General features: G+C 34.8%; 1 protein-coding gene across 3 annotated transcripts in view; it reads left to right on the top strand.

Annotated features, from left to right (window-relative positions):
- Positions 1 to 24,204, top strand: part of LOC105479619 (glutamate ionotropic receptor delta type subunit 2) — a 1,566,744-nt gene that overhangs the window by 963,992 nt on the left and 578,548 nt on the right. For all 3 annotated transcript variants that reach the window (XM_024792196.2, XM_011737665.3, XM_011737663.3), the window contains exon 8: positions 11,659 to 11,778. In XM_024792196.2, the coding sequence (XP_024647964.1) occupies positions 11,659 to 11,778 (120 nt within the window). The remainder of the gene's footprint in view (positions 1 to 11,658; positions 11,779 to 24,204) is intronic.

Below are 24,204 nucleotides of genomic sequence, written 5' to 3'. Positions count from 1 at the left end.
ACAAAAAATAACATTAAGTCATAAAGCCGAGAAACAATATCCTTTTATTCCATGTCCTAATTTCTGGATCCACTAGAACAGGGATTCGGCCTGCAAGGCCTCAGGCAACCCTGTTCCCAGGGCTTTGATGAACTCAGCTTCTGCAGCTCTCACAGGTTGGAGTGACACACTGTTTTAGTCCTACAGTTCTGTGGTCTTAGGGATGGTCCCACTTCCATGGCTCCAGTAGTCATTGCCCTAATGGAAACTCTTTGTGGCAAGTCCAACCCCACATTTTTACTCAACATTGTCTTAGTAGAGGCTCTCTGTGGTGGTTTCACTTTGGAGACAAGTCTCTGCCTAGGTCTTCATGCTTTTTGCGACATCCTTGGAAATCTTGGTGCAGGAACCCATAGCCACAGTTCTCACACTCTGTATGCCTGAAGGTATAACACCATATTGATGCTGCCACAGCTTACCATTTGCACTCTACAGAGTGACAGCCCAAGCTTCACCTGAGTCCACTTGAGCCATAACTGGTGCAACTGAAGAATGTTACACTGGAATGTGGGGAGAAGAGTTGCTAGGTGACCCTGGACAGGGAACCTATGATGAGTGCCTTGGGCATATCCCCTGAAATCATTTTGCCTTCCTAGAGCCTGTGAGGGCAGCAGCAGCTTCAGAGATTTTTGGAATTCCTTTTAAATTCCTTTTAAATCTTTCTCCTATTGTCCTGATAAATAGCACATCGCTCCTTTGTAGCCATATTAATATCTTTAGCAAACACTACTTGACTGCACCCTTGGCATTCTCTCCTGAGAGTCTCGCTTTTTCGCCCAGGCTGGAGTGCAGTGGTGTGATCTTGGCTCATTGAAGCCTCCGCCTGCTGAGTTCAGTCAATTCTCCTGCCCCAGCCTCCTGAGTAGCTGGGAATACAGCCACGTGCCACCACACCTGGCTAATTTGTTTTGTATTTTCAGTAGAAACAGGGTTTCACTATGTTGGCCAGACTGGTCTCGATCTCCTGACCTCATGATCTGCCTGCCTTGGCCTCACAAAGTGCTGGAATTACAGGTGTGAGCCACCGCACCTAGCCCTGAACATACGTTTTCACTCTTTACATAGCCAGCTTGTAAGTTTTTCAAATGTTTTGTCTGCTTCTCTCTTAAATATAAAATCTATCTTTAAGTCATTTCTTTCTCTCAGATCTTACTACATACAGGTAAAAGTAACCAGGCAGAAGCCTGAATACGCTGCTGTTTAGAAATTTCTTCAACCAGATACTCTACTTTATTGCCCCTAAGTTCTGCATTCTACAAAGTCTTAGAATATGGCCACAATTCAGCCAGGGTGTTTGTTACGTTGCAGCAAGGATGGCTTTCAATCCAGTTTCCAATACCCTGTTCCTCATTTTTGTCTGAGACCTCATCGGAATATCCTTTACTCTCCAGATTTTTATGAGTATTCTGGTCACAACAAATTAAATAAACTCTTAAGAAGATTCAGACTTTCTCTACAGCTCTCTCTTCCAAGCCCTCACTAGAATTGCCCTTAAAGCTCTACTCAGAGCAGTACAATTTTTTATTCCTAGTCCGATCCTTCAAATTCTTCAAGCCCCTACCTTTATGCAGTTCCAAAGTCACTTCCACATATTCAAGTATGTATTATAGCCACAGCTCCACTGATTGGTACCAGTTTTCTCTCTTGATTTGTTTCTGCTGCTAGAATACGATAGACTTTGTAATTTATTAAGAACAGAAATTTATTTGGCACACAGTTCTGGAACTGGGACATCCAAGGGCTCGGGGCTGGCATCTGATAAGGGTTATCCTAGGTGAAAGGACACCACTTGGCAAGCAAGTGCATGAGACAGAGACAAAAAGGGGACCAAACTCTTGTGACAATTAACCCACTACTGCAATAACAGCATTATTCCATTCATGAAGGCAGAACTCTCATGACCTCAATCATCTCTTAAAGTTTCTACTTCTTAATACCATTACAATGGCAATTACATTTCAAGATGAGTTTTGGTGGGGATTTCAAACCATCGTAATGTTGTGTCTTCTTTGCCAAGGAAAATTTTAATGAGAATTTTGGCTGTTATCAACAAAAGTACTTGAGAATTAAATGTATTGAATATATTGGCAGAGAAAGACTTTTCAACTGAAAAATGAATAAGTCTAATCTAGCTTCAAGCTGTTGCCAAAATCTTCCAGCCTTATCTATGTAGAGAGCTGACAGGTATAAATCCAAGGGAGGTTATTGAACATGATTCTAATCCTGCCAATTTATTAATTCATGGTTTGGCTAGGATGCAGGAACCTGAATATATTTATTCTTCTGAAGCTTTCATACAAAGACAAAATAATAGATTAAGAGGTTTCTTAGGAAACACTTATTTAGTGAGAGGATCAGGAGGAAGGAAAGAGAGACACCATAATATGTCAGTATTTCTCATGTGGAAATTTAATATATAAGATACTACTATTAGAAAATTTATAACCCAAACAATTATTTAATACAATAATTATGAAATTTTATTTTGTGGGACTATGTGTACATTTGTCCCTCTCAGCTTCTGCCCCAGTGTCATGTTTTAAAGAAATGTATCCATTCTTTGTGTCAAGAAACTCAGTTGGAATAATATACATGATTACAAGTGTTCAATGTTATATTTTTGTCTCATATTTCAAACTGACCTTAAAATTGATTTTTTTTAATTATATTACTTTCTGCATCATATGTGTAGTTTTGGTCACCTGTTTAGATGTCAGTGTTGATGATACTCCACACATCAAGTGAGAAAGAAAGTTCATTATTCACATAGAGACTCCTAGGAAGAGCAGAATGGCCCCAACCAGATTCAGGCTGGCTTGGGCAAAACAGAGGGAATTGCCTGGGCCTTTTTGGTGACTAGAGATTAGGGCTGGGAAAAGATTTCCACTCATGTGGGCTGGAGATTTGAGAAGGTCAAGTTTCCCACAGGTGTCAAATAAGTAGGTGCAGGAAGGCCTGTCTTAATAAGACTGTACAGATGTGGGGTCAAAGAAAGGGAGGGTAAGGCTTAAAAAGAAGTCAGTAGCCAGCAACACAAATGAGGTCAGGCTCCTTATTACAATGGGAATATTCTAGTGATAAAAGTTTTAATTACATTCAAGTAAATACAAAATGCCTATATTAAGGGCATGCTACATACACATTACATACAATTTGTGCTGCTACACAAATTGCAATCAAGAAGAGAACAAGTTCCTATCCCTAATTTATATTCTTATTATGGGGAATGAAACAAAAGAATTAAAAATAATGTCATTGACATAGCAGTATAAATGTCTAGTAATGGGCAAGGTTGCTGTTTCTCAGGTACTCTTGTGTACCTGAGCTTTATAATTTATTGTATGAATTGGTAGAATAAGTGCCTCCTCATTTTTATTCTTTTTTAAAATTAGCGGTTAATGCTTTCATGTTCATTTCTGCCAAATATTATCAGCAGCCCTGTGCCATTGTTATTTACATGGATGTTGTATAATATTTTTGAAGGAATTATAAAGTTTTAAAAATATTGAGTCTTTCCATCTATAACACGGCATCTATCCATATAGTCAGCTTTTTGTAAACCTGATTAAAGATTTATAGTATTCTTCACACATATTTTCATTGTATTTGTTTCTAAAATTTTATAGGATGTGTGTGTGCATGCGTGTGTGTGTGTGCATGTGTGTGTGTGTGTGTGTGTGTGCATGCTATCATAAATGAGATATGTTCCATTAGATTTTCAAACTAGTTATTGTAGGTGTTAAAGGAAGATATTGATATTTCATATATTTTTTTGACTGACCTGATCAACTTTCCAAACTTAATTACTGGTTCTCTTGTGTTTTTTAAATACAGATTGATATCATTGTCAAATAAAATTAATCACTCCAATTCTAGTACTGTATGTATTGACATAGACTTAAAAAGCAGCATGCAACAAGTATACTCTTAAACACACCAGGGGCATTATGTGAAAAGAGGATTTTTAAAAAATTTTGTAAAGAAAGCATTCTTCTATTTTTGTTTTACTATATTATGCACTTAAGTTCTTTTACATTTTTATTAGTAACTTATGCAGTTATAGCAAGTCACAATAAAGAGTAGCAAGTCACAATAAAGTTAATCTAACCTTTTTACTCCATGTTTAGGTATAGAAAACCGAGCTTCAGAAAAATTAAATGATGTACTAAGTGTTGCATAGCTAACTAGCTTTAAATACCAGGTTTTTTTGGTTTCTAATTTGGTGTCTGTATACTTTGCCATTTACCATTTTTGTTGTTCATGGCAATCATTTTTGTTCACTCCTGTCAAAGTCACTTGGCTAAATGCACACCAAGAAATCACGGGAATAAACACCCTCGGTTAATATTAAATAAATCATATTTAAGTTTTAATATGGCTTGTTTTTCAATTTTTAGTTTATTATGAGAAGCTATATTGTTGTAGCCTCTCATGAAAACTGTATTTATATATTGGGAAAAAGTTTTCATGTTGTATAATTAAATTTGTTAGTGTTATGTAACCTAGAGCAAGCTTTCAAACTTTTTAAACTGTATAAATACAATCAATAAATTTCAGCTACTAAGGAAAAGAGTAGGAGAGGATTTCCACAGACTCCAACCACAATCAGTTCTTAGAACTACAATTTTAAAAACACTCCCCTGGGATATTTAGACATCAATTTACCCAGTGCGGCTCTACCTTCTTGGAATAGTGCCATGTCATTGCAACACGAGTAGCCTGTTTTTATTTACAGGAGTGTACTATATTTAAATAGAAATCATTTTTCATTTTTTTCTTAGTGTTAATATTTTTAATACTGAAACAATTTCCAAGAGGGCACTTCATTCATGTATTCATCACTCTTTTAACAGGTATTTATCGAATGTCTATACTGTAGAATGTTCTGTGCAAACTCAGTTATGGGATTATCCACCACCAAAAAAAAAAAAAAAAAGAGGAAATCTAGAGGCCAGTAGTGAATATTGACTAACTATACAAAGAGCTACACTCTAAGGCCAGAAACAACAAAAGGACCCAAATGTGGTAAATATAGGATACTGTAGAATCTTAGAGGAGAGTGTAATATGCCGTGGTAACAAACTGAGATAGCTGCTTCACAGCCAAGAAACACATCTGAGCCTCTGTTCAGGAATTGCCATGAACAGAAATTGCTACACCCTCTTTCTAGGGGCAGCATGAATCCAATGAACAGTCATTACAAAACTAGAAATGTCTAAGTTCCTTTCTTCAAGGGACAAGTCTGAAGGGTTATCTATAGACTGGTCCATTGGATGACTTAAACTGGTATTGTATTTGCATCAGGCTTTCATTTCTTTCTCTGTCTAGTCCCTCTTCCCTCACTCCATTGCAAGTGCTCTCTCAATAGCACTTCAAATAAACCTCCTGCATACAAGCAAATCTCCATCTCAGACCTGTTTCCTTGAGAACACAACTTAGAAAATAGATTAGAAATATTTGCATGGAACTGATAGCATCTTAATGGAAATTTGAAAACTAGCAGGCTTAGGATATAAAAAGCTATGGAAGGAGGATATTTCAGGTGGTAGAATGCTGTAGCTGACATATCTATTAGAATAAATCATTTGTACAATGACAAAAGTTGATTAATTTACCAGAGTGCAGAGAACACATAAAATTGTTTTGACTGGAAAGTGATTTAGGAAAAAAATTATTTTGTGGGTAAATGTAAGACACTAAATAATTTTTTGATAAATCAGACCTGAATGTTAGAAAGAACACCTTTACCTCTTTCATTTAAGTTTTTTAAAAACTAAGAAAAATCTTAGATTCAAAATTAAACATAATATCACTGACAATTTTCTGTGTATTCTATATTAGTAAGTGAACTAAAGTTTAATAGATCCTTAAAGCAAGTTCTTTTGCATTGTCTTAATTGACCAATTTATGTTAAAAGTTTTGTAATTATTTTTAATATGGAATGTGAGAAAATAGAAAATATCAGTTTATGCAATATTTCAAATATTTAAGTACCAGTACATTTTCTCATATTGATATATGTTGAGCCCAGCATATATCAATATGATATCTGATAGTTATCTTGATATATGTTGATACCTCACAGAGTATTTTTTGAACTGATAAAAGTACTGAAATTATACCAATTCTTACATGGTAATTTATTCATTCAACAAATATTTATTGAATACTACCATATGTTGTACTACAAGATCAGAGAATAAGGAAGGAAAATAGAAATATCAAAAATAATTATAAGCATGATTTGTTCTACAAAAGGGTAAATACCAACTGTTCTAGAAACATGTCATGGGAGGGCCTACGTAGGCCTGAGAGTGATAGATAAGTGGAAATGTTTAGGCTAAGAAAGGAAAATTAAGAGTATTCCAGGAAAGGGGAAGGAAGAACGTTTCACACAAATGAAATAGAATGTTTCCAGGCTTGTAGGAAAGAGAGCTTAACACACCGAAGCATCTGAAATAAGCCCAAGGCAGCCAGAATAGAGACAGAATAGAGACACGGTTTCTAATTAGCTAAACGGGGAAAGACCACCAAGGGTTTCATAAATGATGTCGAAATTTCCAAACGTTATTCCTTTATTCAAGGAATAACATGACATTGAAGGTTTTTTTTTTTTTTTTTTTTTAGATGGAGTCTCGCTCTGTCATCCAGGCTGGAGTGCAGTGGCGTGATCTCAGCTCACTGTAACCTCTGCCTCCTGGGTTCAAGTGATTCTCCTGCCTCAGCCTCTTGAGTAGCTGGGATTACAGACATGCACCACCACACCCGGCGAGTTTTCATATTTTTAGTAGAGACAGGGTTTCACTATGTTGGGCAGAGTGGTCTCAAACTCCTGACCTCAGGTGATCCACCTCTCTCAGCCTTCCAAAGTGCTGGAATTATAGGCGTAAGCCACCACATCCAGCCGACACTGAAGTATTTTAAACGGGGTGGTGATAAAATCAGATTATCCCATGCCTGCCAAGTAGAGAATTCTGCAAATGCCCTTGAACCAGACTGACTGCATGACAGAACACCAATGAAGAGGCTAATCCTCTTACTTAGAGAAGACCTGGTTAGGGTATGGACCATGGGATGGATAGAAGTAGATATCCTTGAGGATATTTACAGGATTGAAATAAGGTTTGGTGATTTAACATGTGTGTGTGAGGAAGACAAAGATTAAAATAATGATTCCTAGGTTAATGGTTGGGACAAAATGAACTCTAATAAGTTGTCATGTTTGGTTTTGTGGGATTTTAAAAAGTCTGCATACTTAAAGAAATGGAGACATTACTTTTTGTGTAAAGCATTATGTATCATTTAGAATTTAGAAATCTGAAGGAAAGAGAGAGAATTTAGGAAAACATAATCTGGTTTACCACAAACAGTATTGTCTTGAAATATAAGGTAGCCTTTTTACAAAAATGTGTGCAAATAAACTTTTTGTCATAGGGGATTTAAAAACTGTCATCCATGCTCTTGGAATAGACCTCTCGTCAATTCACCGAGATACACTCCAGCTTCAGGTCATTTTAATCATAAAGTAGGTAAAGTGGAACAGATTTAATTTAATTCAGTTCAACATGCACTTCTGGGCAATTCACTATGATATAATATGTTATATTGAACACACAGTTTACATAGTTCAAAGGAAAAAAAATGAGACACAAGTTAAAGTTTTCAATTTGAGTTCCACAGTTAACTGGTTGACTAGGCCTAAGGATCCCCTAAAATGGAGGCAGCATGATGACAATGCTTGTAACTTCCTGTTTACTTCTCAGCTAGCTGTGAGTTTCTACTATGAATGACTATTTGAGTGTATATGTATATATGCAAATATATGTATATATACACACACATAATGTTACATGGCAACTCAAATTTTCCTAGATATTTCCCATAAATTAAGTTCTTTGTATTTTTTTTTTTTGCATCTTGTATCTTAATTTCTATTTACCCATAAAAGTATTTCTTTGTTGGGTAGAAAATGTGGTATTTTTCTTGTTGGGAGTTTTTCTCTCTGAACCTGATGCTGATGAAACATGAAGGCATCAGGGCTCCCTACTGAGTCTGGCACCTCCCAGAGTGTTCACTGCCTTGCTGAGCCCATGCTTATATTAACAGATTATCCTTGGTTCCCACACACATCTGCAGGTTACAAGGAACTTAGGAATAAGTATAAGGAAATTAGGCAAGTATGATAAATATTTGATGTCCCACGTGATCCTCCAAAAGTAATTCTTAAGTTCCTTTGTCATTTCCAGTGTAGGAAAAGATCCTTCTTCATCATAAACGGAATGACATAAAGTCTCAGTAATTTTTTTCTTTTTACCTTTTCCCCAACCTTTCCTAGCCATAGGGAAATAATACATTTTGTCTTTTAGAAACTCATTGTCCAGTGGTAAATTATTCCCAACCTCTGATTCTCCTCTTTTAATTTTTCTACTCTTTGCCCTCGATATTTGATGTCCGCTGGTTTTTATATATCAAGTGGATGGATGAAATTAAAACAAATTTTATTTCATATTTTTAAAAAGGTTTACTCTGGCAGCAATTTTTACTGCCAATTTAAAGGACATTTAGAAATTATTTGTATGTGTTATTCATACTATCAATGTCCCATTTGCTTATGTTGTTGAAAATCTGCTGCATCACCGAGAGATTAAAAAAATACAACCATGCATGCACAAAAATAATGACCATTCATTACCCCTTGACCAGCACACATTTTCACCAAGGCTCTGTTTTCAAGGTTAATTTGAGGATAGATGGAAAAAAGCTTTAAAGCGCTGGAATTTTCTATGGCAATCAAAAATCAGAGAGGTTAAGTCTGGGTGATATAACAATAGGTTTTAGTTAAAAGGTTTACTTGCTTGAAATACTGACCTCTCAGTCATCCCTGACATCTTCATGAGGGAAGGTTTCATTGATTTTACATGCCAACAGCTCATTAGGAATATAGCATAAGGAAAATAAATTACAAAGTCAAAAAGTTGAGCAAGGTAAGTAAACACTGTAGCAAACTCAATGCAAGTTCCCCACTTTATTGTTTTCTGTACCTTTTTCAAGTAACCAAGTCATTCAGTGGAAGATAAAGTAAAGGATGAAGGCATGACCTGGAGTGGCCACGTGGGTATTGATTGAGAACAATAACACGACACCAGATTAGTCTAGTGCTCAAATGTGTAAACATTTTAGGGTTATGGTAGTTTTTATGTAGCAATCATATTGATATATGATATATTTTTTCCTAGAAATAAGCTACTAAAACAGAAATTTAAGATTCTGATATAATTAGAAGATATTATTCAGGTAGATGTATGGTTATAGATAAGAAAAACTTTTATAAAATATTCTGAATACAAGTAGAACTTATTTGTAATAATATAAGCTATACTTGTCAATCAAATTCCTACAGTATTTGTCATTTGGAGATACTAATGATAATAAGATGCACTGCACTTCAGTCTTTAAAATATAATTGGATATTTTGAGATATTAATAGTGAGCGCAGACTGGAATAGATTGGCAAAAATCAGATATATTGCCCTTATCAAAAATACAGGCAAGCAAAGGGTGCAAAGCAGAAAAAGTAGGAGATATTCTGCATGGCTCCCCAGGTTCTTTCTTCCCACACTGGAAATGCTGATTCTGTCTCCAAGGAGGGTTTCATAGGTTTACTTCTCACCACAGGGAGGATTTACATTATGAAACATTTCCATTTTTACCCTAAAAAACGTAAAGCTTCAGGACATTTTCTGAGGAGCCACAAACCGTTAATCCATAGATCTTGGGTTTATTTACTACAGTATTTCTTTAGCCTGGGATATCCCGCTAAGGGATTTCCCACCTAGTAAATATTACTAGTCTATTTACCTGGAGTTCCGGTTGTCAGGGAAATTAGACCCAACCTTCACCCTCAGTTGCTGCCCTGTCCACACACCAGGGAAAGGAATGAATACATTCTAGACCAGCTGCTTTAACTTTTTTCTCCCCAAGCTAACCAATGAAATGTAACTGAGTTGACATTTGCAACAATATTTTCCAAAGCCATCTAAATATTTAAGCATATAATACTTTTTGGCAAACCCAGTGAATTTTCATTAAAAAACAAGATTATGCCAACTTGTGAACTAAAAATCCTTCAGAAATAAAGAATTAAGTAACAGTGGAAGTAATGATGATAATAATAATAGTATTTAAGCTCTCACCACATGTCAAGAACTTTTCAGTATTCTGTACGTGAATTATAAGAATCAGAATAATCTTCTAATGTAGGCACTGTTATTTTCCCATTTAACAGATCTAGTAATTGAGGCATAAATGAAATGGCTTAGCCAGGTTTACACAGCTAGTAGGTCCTGAAGCCATTCGTGAAACCCAGGAAGTGTGACCTATCTTCTTGACTGCTAAATCGTATATGAAAAGAGTATTGACATATCAAATGCACTAGGATTTTTATTAATAAAACCAGATAATAGTTTGGCTGATTAGGGAATAATAGTGAAGAATTAATTTTGTTGATTATTACTGTTATAAAAATACAATAGATTAAATATTAAAATTAGTGATTCAAGTAGGAAAACATCAATCAAAAATAGTTTATTGAATTCATCATGAACTTTGCATCAGGTGATTGGGCTACAAGGCACAGATGGAGTAGAAGGAAAAGCAAGCAGCATAATATTAATACCAGACGGAAAAGTCTGGAAACAGAGTTGCAGGTTATGTCAAGTGAGATATATTTAAATACCAACATCTTAGAGGTGATAATTAAAACAATTTACAAAACTGAGATCATTTGTTTTCTAAATAAATGTCATTACCAGGCCAAAATTTTAAGTTAGACATATTTTAGCATTGAAGTGACTGGGAGTGTGATTTTCATTGGTAAAATCCTAAATAATATGAAGGCTGATAAACTAAACTGAGAAAAGAATGATAAACAAGAAAGAGAGAAGTATGACCTACATTGCCATCTGTTGGATAAATGAACATCTGTCATGTTGAATGAAAGATGAAGCTTGGAATTCCCAGTGAATCTCAACAGCCAGCACTACCCGTTAAGAGCAAAAACAGATTTCAAGCCTAATTTAGCTTTCCTTTATTTTTGATTTGGAAAATATATTTAAAGAAGGTGCAAAATAATAAGCCTCTAATAATCTAGAAACCATGGATTTTAAGATCCCCAGGTATAATTTTAGATCAAATTTGAATGGAATTGTGCTAGAACAAAGAAGATTGTTGATATCTATCTTAAATAGATTTTATGCACTATGGAAACATCTTGTTTTCTGACTAATGGATCCATTCAAGTCACAAGGTATGGTGGCAAAAACTTGAGCCTGAAATTTAGTCTGAGCTCTAACATGGTTTCATTTTGAGAAGTCAGTTGACTTTTGGGGTCTAAATTTCTGTTTTTATGAAAAATAGATGAGGTTGGATTAAGGAATTTCCAAAGTTAGTTCAACTGTACTCCTGTTTATGCTGTGTACCTATTTTAAAAAGCGGTCTGTTAAAACTGCATACTTTAAGTATTATTTCATAGATAGAAGTAGAGTTCCTAGAACTTCCTTTTATGTTTATTTATTTTTTTTACTTCTGAAATTTTACATCAATATCTGTTCTCTCCTTTAGGGTGGAGTTAGTGGGTTGACTGGAGAGCTAGAATTTGGAGAAAATGGAGGCAATCCCAATGTCCATTTTGAAATCCTTGGAACCAACTATGGAGAAGAGCTTGGCAGAGGTGTTCGCAAAGTAAGATAAGACATGCTGATTAATATGCTTTTTCCTGTACTATGGTTTTGCTTGATTGTTTTCCATGCAATACGATCACAGTACCCATTAAAGTCAATATTGTAGTTTGAAAGAGAAAGCAGGGTTGGGGGGAAATTAGGCATTGAAATGACTTTAAATATTTATTTACCAGAAGTATTAAGCAAGAAATTCAATTTCTGACTTAGAAGGAAATGTAAAGGAAAAAAAGTAATCTGAATCTTGTCTAGGGAAATAGCATCATCTTTCATTTGTTATAATAGTAATTTTTATAAAATATTAAATTTAATATTTATACAATTTGTAGCTGCTTGATTTTTAACTTGCAACATGTATAAAATGAGAATAAGAGCTTGGATAAATTTCATATTGTAAGACAGAAAGTCTACTGCAAGATGTGACATTACAGTATCTTACCTTCTGTGTGTGTCATGTAATATGAAGAAAATAGTTTGCAGAAAATGAACTCTCGTTGTATACTACTTATCACATGTAAGAAGAAGCTGAGTGCCAATAGTGGTGTTTCATGAAATACTGGAATGATAACTTTCTCAAGGAGAAATACAAATGCCCTTATATAAATGATGTTTTTATACACACACACACACACACACACACACACACATATGTGTCTCATGTATATGATTTGGATTTCCTGTATATATATATATAGCAAATATGCATATATATTTATATATAGCAAATATGCATATATATTTTTATATATAGCAAATATGCATATATATTTATATATATAGCAAATATGCATATATATTTATATATATAGCAAATATATATACAGCAAATCCAAATCATATATATACACACACACACGCACACAAACATATATATACACACATATATATGTGTATATATACACACATATATTTGGTAGGGAAATATATCAAATCATATATATATATTTGGTAAGGAAAAGCCTAACATAATTGAGTGTATATGCAGAGCTGGTAACCGTAAATTTCTAACTGTCTAAAGTTGACTACATTAAGGGTAAGAGGTTCTTCAGTAGGTATTTAATGCTGAGATGTAAGATGCAAAACAATCTAGACAGAATGAAGTGAGGAGTTATTAGCAATACAAATTTCTCAATAAATTCATGCTAATGTGGATGAAACTATCCTGATGCATTTTAAATTTTTGTTTTATAGTGAATAATATGAAATATATAGAAAACTGCATAAAACTCAAAGTTTAGTCATTTTAAAGGAAAGAACCATTACTATGGTCAAGGAATATAAAATAGCCAGGATTCTCAACACTCTCATATGCTTCTCTCTGGTTACAGTCAGACCATCCTTATCCATAGTGTAATATTTAGACTGATTTTTATGATGCTAATTTATTTGCATTTAAAATATATTTTATCACCTGTGTTTACATCGTTATATAATTGTTTTGTCAATGTCTCAACTTATGAATGGTCTCAAGAATGCATATATCCTTTTTTTCTTGCTTCTTGTGTTCAACAGTATGTTTATGTTATTGATCCTTGTTACTTGGAGTGGCAGTTTATTCATTTATATTGCTGTATTGTTTTCTATTGTATTGATGTGTCTCAAACCACTACAGTTTCCATTTTTAGACTGCTGTAAGCTGCTGTTACAAAAATTCTTGGATATACATCTTGGATACTTTTATGCTTGTAGGTGTATTTCTGTAGGTTTTGTATCCAGAGGTAGAACTGCTGCAATACAAGAAACCATATCTTGAACTTTACCAGATAACATCAAACCCATTTTCATAGTAATTTACTAATTTACATACCACCAGCAATTCAGGCATTGCCCCACATTCTAATCAAGTCTTGAATGTGTAAGACTTAAAATTGTATTAACTTATTGGGTGTATATAATGATATATCCTCATGATTTCTATTTACATTTCCCTGATTATGAAAATGTCTGCATCTTTTCCTACAGATGTTTCTGAGTTAATTGCTTATTTACTTTTTTTTTCTTTTTGGCTATTTTTTGGAGGGGGTGTCTTTTGCTTTTTATAATGGATTCTAGAAGTTATGTATATATTCTGAATTTGAGTGTTTTATCATTTAATTTTTTGCCAGTTTTGTTTTCCTCTCTGTGGATTTTATTTCAATGCCATTTATAGTATCTTTAAATGAATTTTCGTCCTTCTTATTATTGCTGTTCAGTATTATCTAAGAAATTACTCCCTATCCCCCAGAGTCATGAAGATATTATGCTCAATTATGTTCCAGGTATTTTATAGTTTTGCCTTTCAAATTAATGTCTTTTATCTATCTAGAAGATTTTTATATATATGAGGTGAGAAAAAAGTAAAATTTTACTCTTCAATACTCTTCATTTGTTTTATTGAGATATAATTTAAGTGCACAATGACTTAGAGTAATCGCATTCACCAGTTTAACCACTAACAAGGTCAAGTTACAGAATGTTTCTGTCACTCAGAAAGTGCAATTATTCCTGTTTTTATTCTGAGAAGCACGGACAGTTTGCTTGGTCTGAAAGTTTATATAAATGGATAATTAGTATTTACACATTTGTGTCTTTTTTCTCTCAACATTTAAGATACATTCTCATTTTCATGTGTCAATAATTTTGCTTGTTTGTCTTTTAATTTATATTGCTGAGTGGTATTATAGTCTATGAATGTAATATGGTCTCTTCTAAAATGTCATTTTCTGTTTGCTGCTGTGTATACAAATAATATCGATATTTTATATTGATGTTATATCCAACACTCTTGCTCAGACCTCTAATTCTGATAATTTTTCTGTAGATTCTCATGAATTTTCTGCAAATTGTCTTGTCATTTGCAATTAATAAGAGTTTTTGTCTCTTCTTTTGTTATTTTACACCTTCTAGGGATGATGTTGAATGGAAATAACAATAGTAGGTATTTTTGGATCGTTATCAATCTCAGAGAAAAAACATTCAACACTATACCACTATACTACTATATATTTATATATTTATAATTAACTTAGATCAGTTTAAGGAAGCTCCAGACATTCCTGGGATATTTTTATATAGAATTATTTATACATACATAAAATTATAATTATGCTTATGTTTACATAATATTATTTGATTTGCTACCATCTTGCATAAGGGTTTTATATTGATACTTATGAATGAGGTCTCCTAAAGCTGTCCTTTCTGTTGGATTTTGATGCTAAGGTATGCTGGCCTAATTTAAATGAGCTAGTAAGGTGAAGCATCCAGAATTGTGTCTAGTACATCACAAGAAGTTGTGGTTAATTTTCATTAATGAGTAAAATTTCAGTAGAGGAGTAATGCCATATGTTTAAATAGCAACACTAGAAAAGTTAAAAAAAAAAAAGTGAATATTTTGGGTAGTAATTAAATGGCTTTGTGGAGTTTTTGGGAGAGATCTTTTACAGTGTAAGAGATTTGGGTATATTTGAATGCTCACAGACCAAGCCAGTAGTGAAGAAGAAAATGAAGATATAGGAAAGAAAGGTGATCATTGATAGAGAAACAGTAGAGGGAAAGAGAGGATTGGATCAAGAATTAGACTGAGTTCTCAACTGTAGGCACCGGGGAACATCATTTTCCAGAGTGCTGAGGGGTGGGGGTAAGAAAAGAATGCTGTGTTTGCAAGCAAGTCTTTATGTTTGATGTTAGGAAGTTAAGACAATTGTTAAGAAATAGTCTTTTCTTGGAGAAGTAGGAGGCAAGATTATCTTCTAATTGGGAAAATGTAGCAGAAGGCATTGGCAATAGTGAGACTGGAGGTTTAACGACAGTGGAGAAGTTTCGAAATAGCTGCTGTGGCAAACAGGAGAGGTGACTAGGGAATATTGAAGAAATGCCAGGCAGGGCCGTTGGCTCACATGAGGCTAGAGATCAAGAAATCACTGTGGTACTAATCTATACATTTGCGGATGTTTGTCCACCAGCATTGAGCAGACTGAATAAATTTAAATTAATGTAGACTTAACACTTCATCAGGTTATTTTTGTTTTGGGTTGTGTTGCTTTGTGTTTGATAGCAGTACAATGAGGCAGTGAGGTTAAGAACATTGACAAGGCGATGGTTGAAGTGACAAAGCATAAAATCTAAACTGAACATGAATGGCAATGAAGAAAGAAAGAGTCTCTATAATAGAAACAAAGTATGGCTAAGAGGTTACTGTGTCTTCAGCACATCTGAAGAGCTTGTATATTAATATGGATGAAGTGAGAGAGCTTCAGAGCCAGAAATTATGGTTGGGGAGAGAGATAACTGAATTCATAATCCTAAGGCTGAGTAGGTTCTAGGCACTCATCATGGGATGTTTGTGAGGGTGGCAGAGGAGAGCTTCATTTAGCCTTCTAAAATCAGTGCCATTTAACCAAGTTCTGAGGTCAATATAGCTGCTTCAACCTGCTCTGAATTCAGAGTCTATAACGGTTAAATCTCTGCCATTAAAATGATAGTGAATCATACACATTAGATTACATCTACTTTGTCTTTAAGTAATAACTCCTGTAATTATTTCATTGTTAATATTCCTATGCCCCAACTCCCAAACTGGACTGAGACGCTCCTGTGAGCGGGCACTATAGAGGTATTGTGAAAGGCACTATAAATATTTACTCTATGGTGCCTTGTATACCTTTGACACTTGAAAATTTTTTTGCATTGTTTTAAAAATTTAAGCATTCTTAATTTTGAAATTTTCATTTTTATAACTCAATTATTTTTCTACTAAGCTGCAATTTAATTACTAATTTTTTTAAAAAACTCCAGATCTAGTGCTCAAGTAATTTTAAAAGTATTATGGACTATTTCGTAGCTTGCCACCTCATTTCATAAATGAGGCAGTTCCTTTGCATAGCTATTAACACATATAATAATGTGTTCAAAGATACTTATCAAAGGAAAATAACACCACACAAATAATTGCAGTATAGATTTACTAGATGTGTGTCCAAAATGAAGGTTCCACTCCCAGTTTCTCCATGTCTCAAAAGGAGTGAATGGTTTGCCAATTGACGAACTGTCAAGTTGTCAGTGTTGATTCTGCTGCCAGTGGCTCAGTGTATACAAAGCCTGCAGCCTTATCACCTCAAGCAGAGGTACTGTCAGATCTCATAAACTAAACAGGGTTGTGTCTGCTCAGGGTTTGAATGTGTGGTGTACCAAGGATTCATAGTCCCAACTTTTGGGCTAGTCTCTGCTCTCTTGGCATTGTATGAATGATGGTTTCATTTTTTTTGAATTTGGTGAGAATGTGCAAGGGATTATTTAGTTCTCACTGATGTTCATCTAAATTAAGGACTTTCTTACTTTGATAATTTTTACATGTTCTTTTTCTTTGTCATAAGGTGGTACTTATTTAGTAGATGGTATATCAACATGTTGGCACATTGTATATACCCTTGAAGATAAATTCAGGTAAAACTCAAAGTCAAATTTTGAAATCGTTAAGGTTTTCTATACCCATAAATTTTGCCCAAGAATGTGGTTATTTCTGTTTCTGTTAATCACTATATAGAATTTCTAAAAAAAAAAAAAAAAAAATTGAGTAAAAGTTATAAGAAGACACGAAAAGTAAAGATTAAAGTAAATAACTCTACATTTAAGGAATCAATACATGTTTTTCATTAGAAGAGTTTTACGTAATGTTGTTTGCTTATTTGTCAGATTTTTCTTTGCTTTGTTAAGTTTGCCAGTGCTGCTCACAGATTATTATAGACTGAATTCCAGTATTAAAATTTAATACTCTAGACTTAATGTCTTTGAACTTCATCACAAACAGGGAATAAAGCTAGGAAAAGCTGATTAAAGCTGGTTTCACAACCAATCTTAATTGCATTGTGATGCTTAGTATCTTCATAAAGCTGTTTTCTCATACGTTGGTGAAATAAGATGATACGGCAGAGATATTTTAGCTCCCAGGTACAGTGGTTTCTCAGATAGACTTAGAGTCTTTATTCAAGTTCTGCAGCTTTAAATTCACAAAGTCTACAACTTTGTGTTCTTGGGCAAACCTAATGTACTGCTTTGCAAAAGATATTATATTATATAATATAGTAAATAATTAAATAATATATAATCTATTAAAATACACCAATTTTTAATGGACTAAAGCTTTAATTGCTTTGTACTTATAAGGAGGAGAGAATAGCTCTGCTTTCAAACAGCCAATGATTAAATATTGCACTTGTACTCAGCATTTTATTTGTATTCTGATTCTGGAATATCTAAAATGACATTTGTGTTTTGGTATTACCCTGTTTTATGTTTTCTTAAAGCACTTTTTGCAAACTGATATTATATCAGTCTTTCTAATATAAAACCCAGTTGTAATTTGAGCCCATAATTGGAAAATCTGCCATAGTTATTTACTGTCATAGTTCTAACAATGAATTCATGTCTTGGAAATTTTATATAATAGAATCTAGAAAATATTGTGAATTGACAACATAATTATACATATAACTCTCTTCTATGTGTATATGTAAATATAATTAACTTACTTTTTTATAATTTGTCTTTCCCATTACAATGTTACTTCATGAGACAAGAACTGTGTTTTCTGTTGTATTCCTAATGAATGTCATATAATAGATGCTTGTTAAGTATTTAATGAATGAACTAATGAATACATGTGCATACTGATGTAAGAATCCATAAGATTCTTCTCTGCACTGGTAAGTTTAGCAACTTTGTTTTTCTTTCATTTATGTGAAACATAATTATTTGCATTTAAATTAACTAGAATGTTAGTGGGTGTTACACTCTTTATCCTCCATTCCTATCAGAGTTGGGCACTTGATCACCAAAAGTATAAACAATGATTTTAATGGTTAAGCAAGATATATGTATAAATTTGTTTGCAAGAATTTGTATTGAATAGGGAAATAGTGGGTACTCAAATTGATTATTACAAGCAAAATGGAAATACCCATAAAAGTACAAGTTTATTCGGACTATTAGTATTTGTAGTTTTAAGATTATTTTCTCACAACGAGACTAGATTTAACAGGCTGTAGTGGGAAAATGTGTAACCTTTGCTGTTAGACATACCTGGGTTGAAATTCTGCCTCTGGCACTTACCAATTGTGTGATCTTTGGACTTCAAAGCAAACTGAGTTTCAAGTTCTGGAATATGTGAATGTAACACATGTAACATGTGAATAATAATACTTATCTCTCAGGATTTTTGTAAGGTTTAATTGAAATTATGTTTGTACGTTACACAATAAGGGAAAATTAAAAATAATACCTGTTAAGAAATATACAGGAATTAATAGAATTCATTTTCAACCCAACACAAGAAATACAAAGTCTAGTGGCTATTCTGACAAGAAGCTGCTATGTGAGGTGGTGAAAGTAATTTAATTTTAGATGTGGTTGACAGAGCATTATACATGACAATCACAGTGATAGCATGAAACACTAACTTTTTTGTTTCATTTAATGTCCTTTATGACTCCAAAATTCTACAAGTCTGTTAATCAAGGCTTGGGAACTATAATATCTACAGTTGTATGGAAATCTAATAACAGAAAATCTGGTGGTAAACATAGCCTGAATAAATCCAGTCTTTATAGTTTAAGCCCATAATTGGAAAATCTGCCATCTTCATTTAATATCATAGTTCTGACAATGAATTGTGTCTTGGAAGGTTTATATAGTAGAGAGAATCTAGAAAATATTATGAAGTAGGGCCGGACACGGTAGCTTACGCCTGTAATCCCAGAACTTTGGGAGGCCAAGGTGGGTGGATCACGAGGTGAGGACATCGAGAACATCTTAGCTAACACGGTGAAACCCTGTCTCTACTAAAAATATGAAAAATTAGCCAGGCATGGTGGCGGGTGCCTGTAGTCCTAGTTACTTGGGAGGCTGAGGCAGGAGAATGGCGTGAACCTTGGAGGTAGAGCTTGCAGTGAGCTGAGTTCACACCACTGCACTCCAGCCTGGGTGACGGTGTGAGACTCCTTCTCGGAAAAAAAAAAAGAAAATATTATGAAGTAATAATATGTTGTGAACACAACAGCTTTTATTTCTTTATCCCGTTCTCCTTTATTTATAATATATAATCACGATACATTTAGCTCCACTGGCTTTTATTCTGATGTGTCTTCAAGAAAATAGCTTGTACCATAAAGTCATGAGACAGATATGCAGTCTAATATTTTCTAACATTACCATTGAGTTAGACTCTCAAAATTGTTGATCCCACCAGTCTCTTGATGGGTAGGGAAACCCTGCACTCTTGAAAAGTGTATTCTGTGAATAAAATTGTTTCAGCTTCTTAGCGAGCCCATCTGATTTCACTGCAGAGTAGAGAAAATAACCCATATCTGCTGATGTTTAGGGTTACTCTGAGTTTCTGGAAAGGTTAGCTGCTGGTTGATTGAGATTACTTCTGGAGTTCTACCTCAGGTAAGCAGCATTCACTGCCTCTTGGAGAGAACAGAAGCTATATCTTCTGGTGGCTGGGATGATGCCAATCTCCCCAGAGTGGAGCAAAGATGACTGATGGGGTACAATTCTATGTCCAAGTTTTGGTCGAAATAGGAACGACTTTTCTAGAAAGTCTATAAAATCTGAACTCTTTGCTTGTTGTGATGGTTAATTTTATGTGTCACCTTGACTGGGCTAAGGGATCTGAAGATGGCTGGCAAATCATTATTTCTGGATCTGTCTATAAGGTATTCCCAGAAGAGATTAGCATTTTAATTGGTGTACTGGGTAAAGATTACCTCATCCATATGGATAGGCATCATCCAATCTATTGGGGGAACTGAATAGAACAAAAAGGCAGAGAAGGGGTAAGTTTGCTCCTTGTTTAAAATGGGAAATTCATGTTCTCTTGCACTCAGACATGAGCACTCCTGGTTCTCAGGCCTTCAGACTCCAGCTGGCAATTGTACCATCAGACCCCCAGTTCTCGGGCCTTACACTCAGACTGAGACTTACATTATTGGCTCTCTTGTTTCTTAGGCCCTTGAATTTAGACTGAAACTACACCACCCACTTTTCTGGTTCTCTAGTTTCCAGATAGCTAATCTTAGGACTTTTTAGCCTCCATAATTATGTGAGCCAATCTCTCATATCAAATCTCTGTATATGGTATATGTTTGTATTTAAACATATGTTTATATATACATATATTCCCCTGGAGAACCCTGACTAATACTTGGCATGAATTATCTTACCATGTTTGAGGAAAGAGCTAATTGTGAGGAAGTTAGCTTCTATTGGCCTCCAGACTCTCAGAGAATATTCACAGACATGAATGTGCTCATAAAGAGACCCAGAGAGTCTGTGGTGTCATCTCTAGACCACATGCTTAGGGATTGGTTGGATTAGGAGTTCAAGACTGTGTCTGATACAGAGGAGGCAAAGTTTAGTTTCCTTCCTACTCTGCTAGACAGCATCTACAGTGGGACACACTGGAATCTGCATCACTCCAATATGTAACAGATACACACACACACACACACACACACACACACACACACACACACACCCCAATGAAACTCCAATCCAGTTCAAACTCAACAATATGATGTGGTGGTATTTACCATCCTCTGAACAACCTAATTCCTAATTTCAACCATTAGTGGTAACTAATGTCCAGGATCTAGTACTATGGTAATAATGATTAAAGGACATTATATTAAGAATTCACAGACTTAAGAAGCATTTGCTCACATGGATACTCTCTTAGCAAGGTCTCATTGTCACAATTTAATTTTAAGTAGAAGATAGTGAAGGTTTGTTTCATAGAAATTGCATGAGTAGGCAGACAGAGATAGGAGAAACTCAAAGAGTAAGCCATTCACCCATTTATATTGGAAACCTACCACAGACAAATTTATTACATGATAACACTCATGGTATGATAGATTCTGTTGAACCACAATCCCAGGGGATTTTCATTACACCTCAAATTTTCTGCTTTCTCTGCTCTCTAAATTTCTCTGTAGTCTGATATGTATCTTGCTCTCTCAGGCCTATCTGGATGCCCCAAGGGGATTACACATTCTCTTTTAGCAGTAACTAGGTTTTATATAATTTAAATTTGAATAGTTTTGAGCATTAATTTCACAAAATTTGCTAATAAAAGTTTCATAGTTCATTTATTTGGCAGGGGGTTGACTGTCATTCAAACTAATATTATGTCCATGTGAGTAAGGCATAATTGGAATTGTAATAATGGCTTTAGGTTACTGCTGCTTGTATTGCCTCCTTTCTGTCTGTTTTTTCCAGTAATTTTATTTTCCTTCTTAAACAGCACACCTGACCCATTGGAGCTGTTTAGACAGGACTAAGTTATTAGTCCTAATTAAGCTATTCTATAGTGACTGAAAATCGATTGATACTTGTTCCTTTGTTTTTGATACAAACAACGGTATTAAAGAAAACTCTTTTGAAACTTTGGGTTGGCTGGGATGTATACTCTTGCCCCTTTTAAGAATTCTGCTTTCAGTGTTCTGCATATGGCTAGCCAATTTTCCCAAAACCATTTATTAAATAAGGAATCCTTTCACCATTGCTTGTTTTTGTCAGATTTGCCGAAGATTAGATGGTTATAGTTGTGTGGTGCTATTTCTGAGTCCTCCGTTCTGTTCAATTCGTCTATATATCTGTTTTGGTAGCAGTACCATGCTGTTTTGGTTACTGTAAACTTGTAGTATAGTTTGAAGTCCGGTAGCATGATGCTTCCAGCTATGTTCTTTTTCCTTAGGATTATCTTGGCTATAGGGGCTCCTTCTTGGCTCCATATGAAATTCATGAGTGAACTCCCATTCATAATTGCTTCAAAGAGAATAAAATACCTAGGAATCCAACTTACAAGGGATGTAAAGGAACTCTTCAAGGAGAACTACAAACCACTGCTCAATGAAATAAAAGAGGACATAAACAAATTGAAGAATATTCCATGATAGGAAGAATCAATATCATGAAAATGGCCATACTGCCCAAGGTAATTTATAGATTCAATGCCATCCCCATCAAGCTACCAATGACTTTCCTCACAGAATTGGAAAAAACTGCTTTAAAGTTCATGAGGAACCAAAAAAGAGCCCACATTGCCAAGACAATCTTAAGCCAAAAGAACAAAGCTAGAGGCATCACACTGCCTGACTTCAAACTATACTAAAAGGCTACAGTAACCAAAACAGCATGGTACTGATACCAAAACAGAGATATAGACCAATGGAACAGAACAGAGCCCTCAGAAATAACACCACACATCTACAACCATCTGATCTTTGACAAATATGACAAAAACAAGAAATGGGGAAAGGATTCCCTATTTAATAAATAGTGCTGGGAAAACTGGCCTGCCTTATGTAGAAAGCTGAAACTGGATACCTTCCTTACACCTTACACGAAAATTAATTCAAGATGGATTAGAGACTTAAATGTTAGACCTAAAACCATAAAAACCCTAGAAGAAAGCCTAGGCAATACCATTCAGGACATAGGCATGGGCAAGGACTTCATGTCTAAAATACCAAAAGCAATGGCAACAAAAGTCAAAATTGACAAATGGGATCTAATTAAACTAAAGAACTTCTGTACAGCAAAAGAAACTACCATCAGAGTGAACAGGCAACCTACAGAATGGGAGAAAATTTTTGCAATCTACTCATCTGACAAAGGGCTAATATCCAGAACCTACAAAGAACTCAAACAAATTTACAAGAAAAAACAACCCCATCAAAAAGTGGGTGAAGGATATGAACAGACACTTCTCAAAAGAAGACATTTATGCAGTCAACAAACACAAGAAAAAAGGCTCATCATCACTGGTCATTAAAGAAATGCAAATCAAAAGCACAATGAGAGACCACCTCATGCCAGTTAGAATGGAGATTATTAAAAAGTCAGGAAAAAATGGATGCTGGAGAGGATATGGAGAAATAGGAATGCTTTTACACTGTTGGTGGGAGTGTAAATTAGTTCAACCATTTTGGAAGATAGTGTGATGATTCATCAAGGATATAGAACCAGAAATACCATTTGACCCAGCAATCACATTACTTGGTATGTACTCAAAGGATTATAAGTCATTCTACTATAAGGACACATGCACACATAATTTTATTGCAGCACTGTTCATAATAGCAAAGACTTGGAACCAACCCTAATGTCCATCAATGATAGACTAGATTAAGAAAATGTGGCACATAAATACCATGCAATATTATGCAGCCATAAAAAAGGATGAGCTCATGTCCTTTGTAGGGACATGGATGAACCTGGAAACCATCATTCTGAGTAAACTGTTGCAAGGACAGAAAACCAAACACTTCATGTTCTCACTCGCAAGTGGTTGCTGAACAATGAGAACACTTGGACACAGGGAGGGGAACATCACACATTGGGGCCTGTCAGAGAGTGGGGTACTGTGGGGAGATAGCATTAGGAGAAA

The sequence above is a fragment of the Macaca nemestrina genome, chromosome 3 (assembly GCF_043159975.1).
Source record: "Macaca nemestrina isolate mMacNem1 chromosome 3, mMacNem.hap1, whole genome shotgun sequence".
NCBI classification, from domain to species: domain Eukaryota; kingdom Metazoa; phylum Chordata; class Mammalia; order Primates; family Cercopithecidae; genus Macaca; species Macaca nemestrina.
Note: the sequence above shows the minus strand (reverse complement) of the source record. Positions and strands in the feature narration are given on the sequence as shown.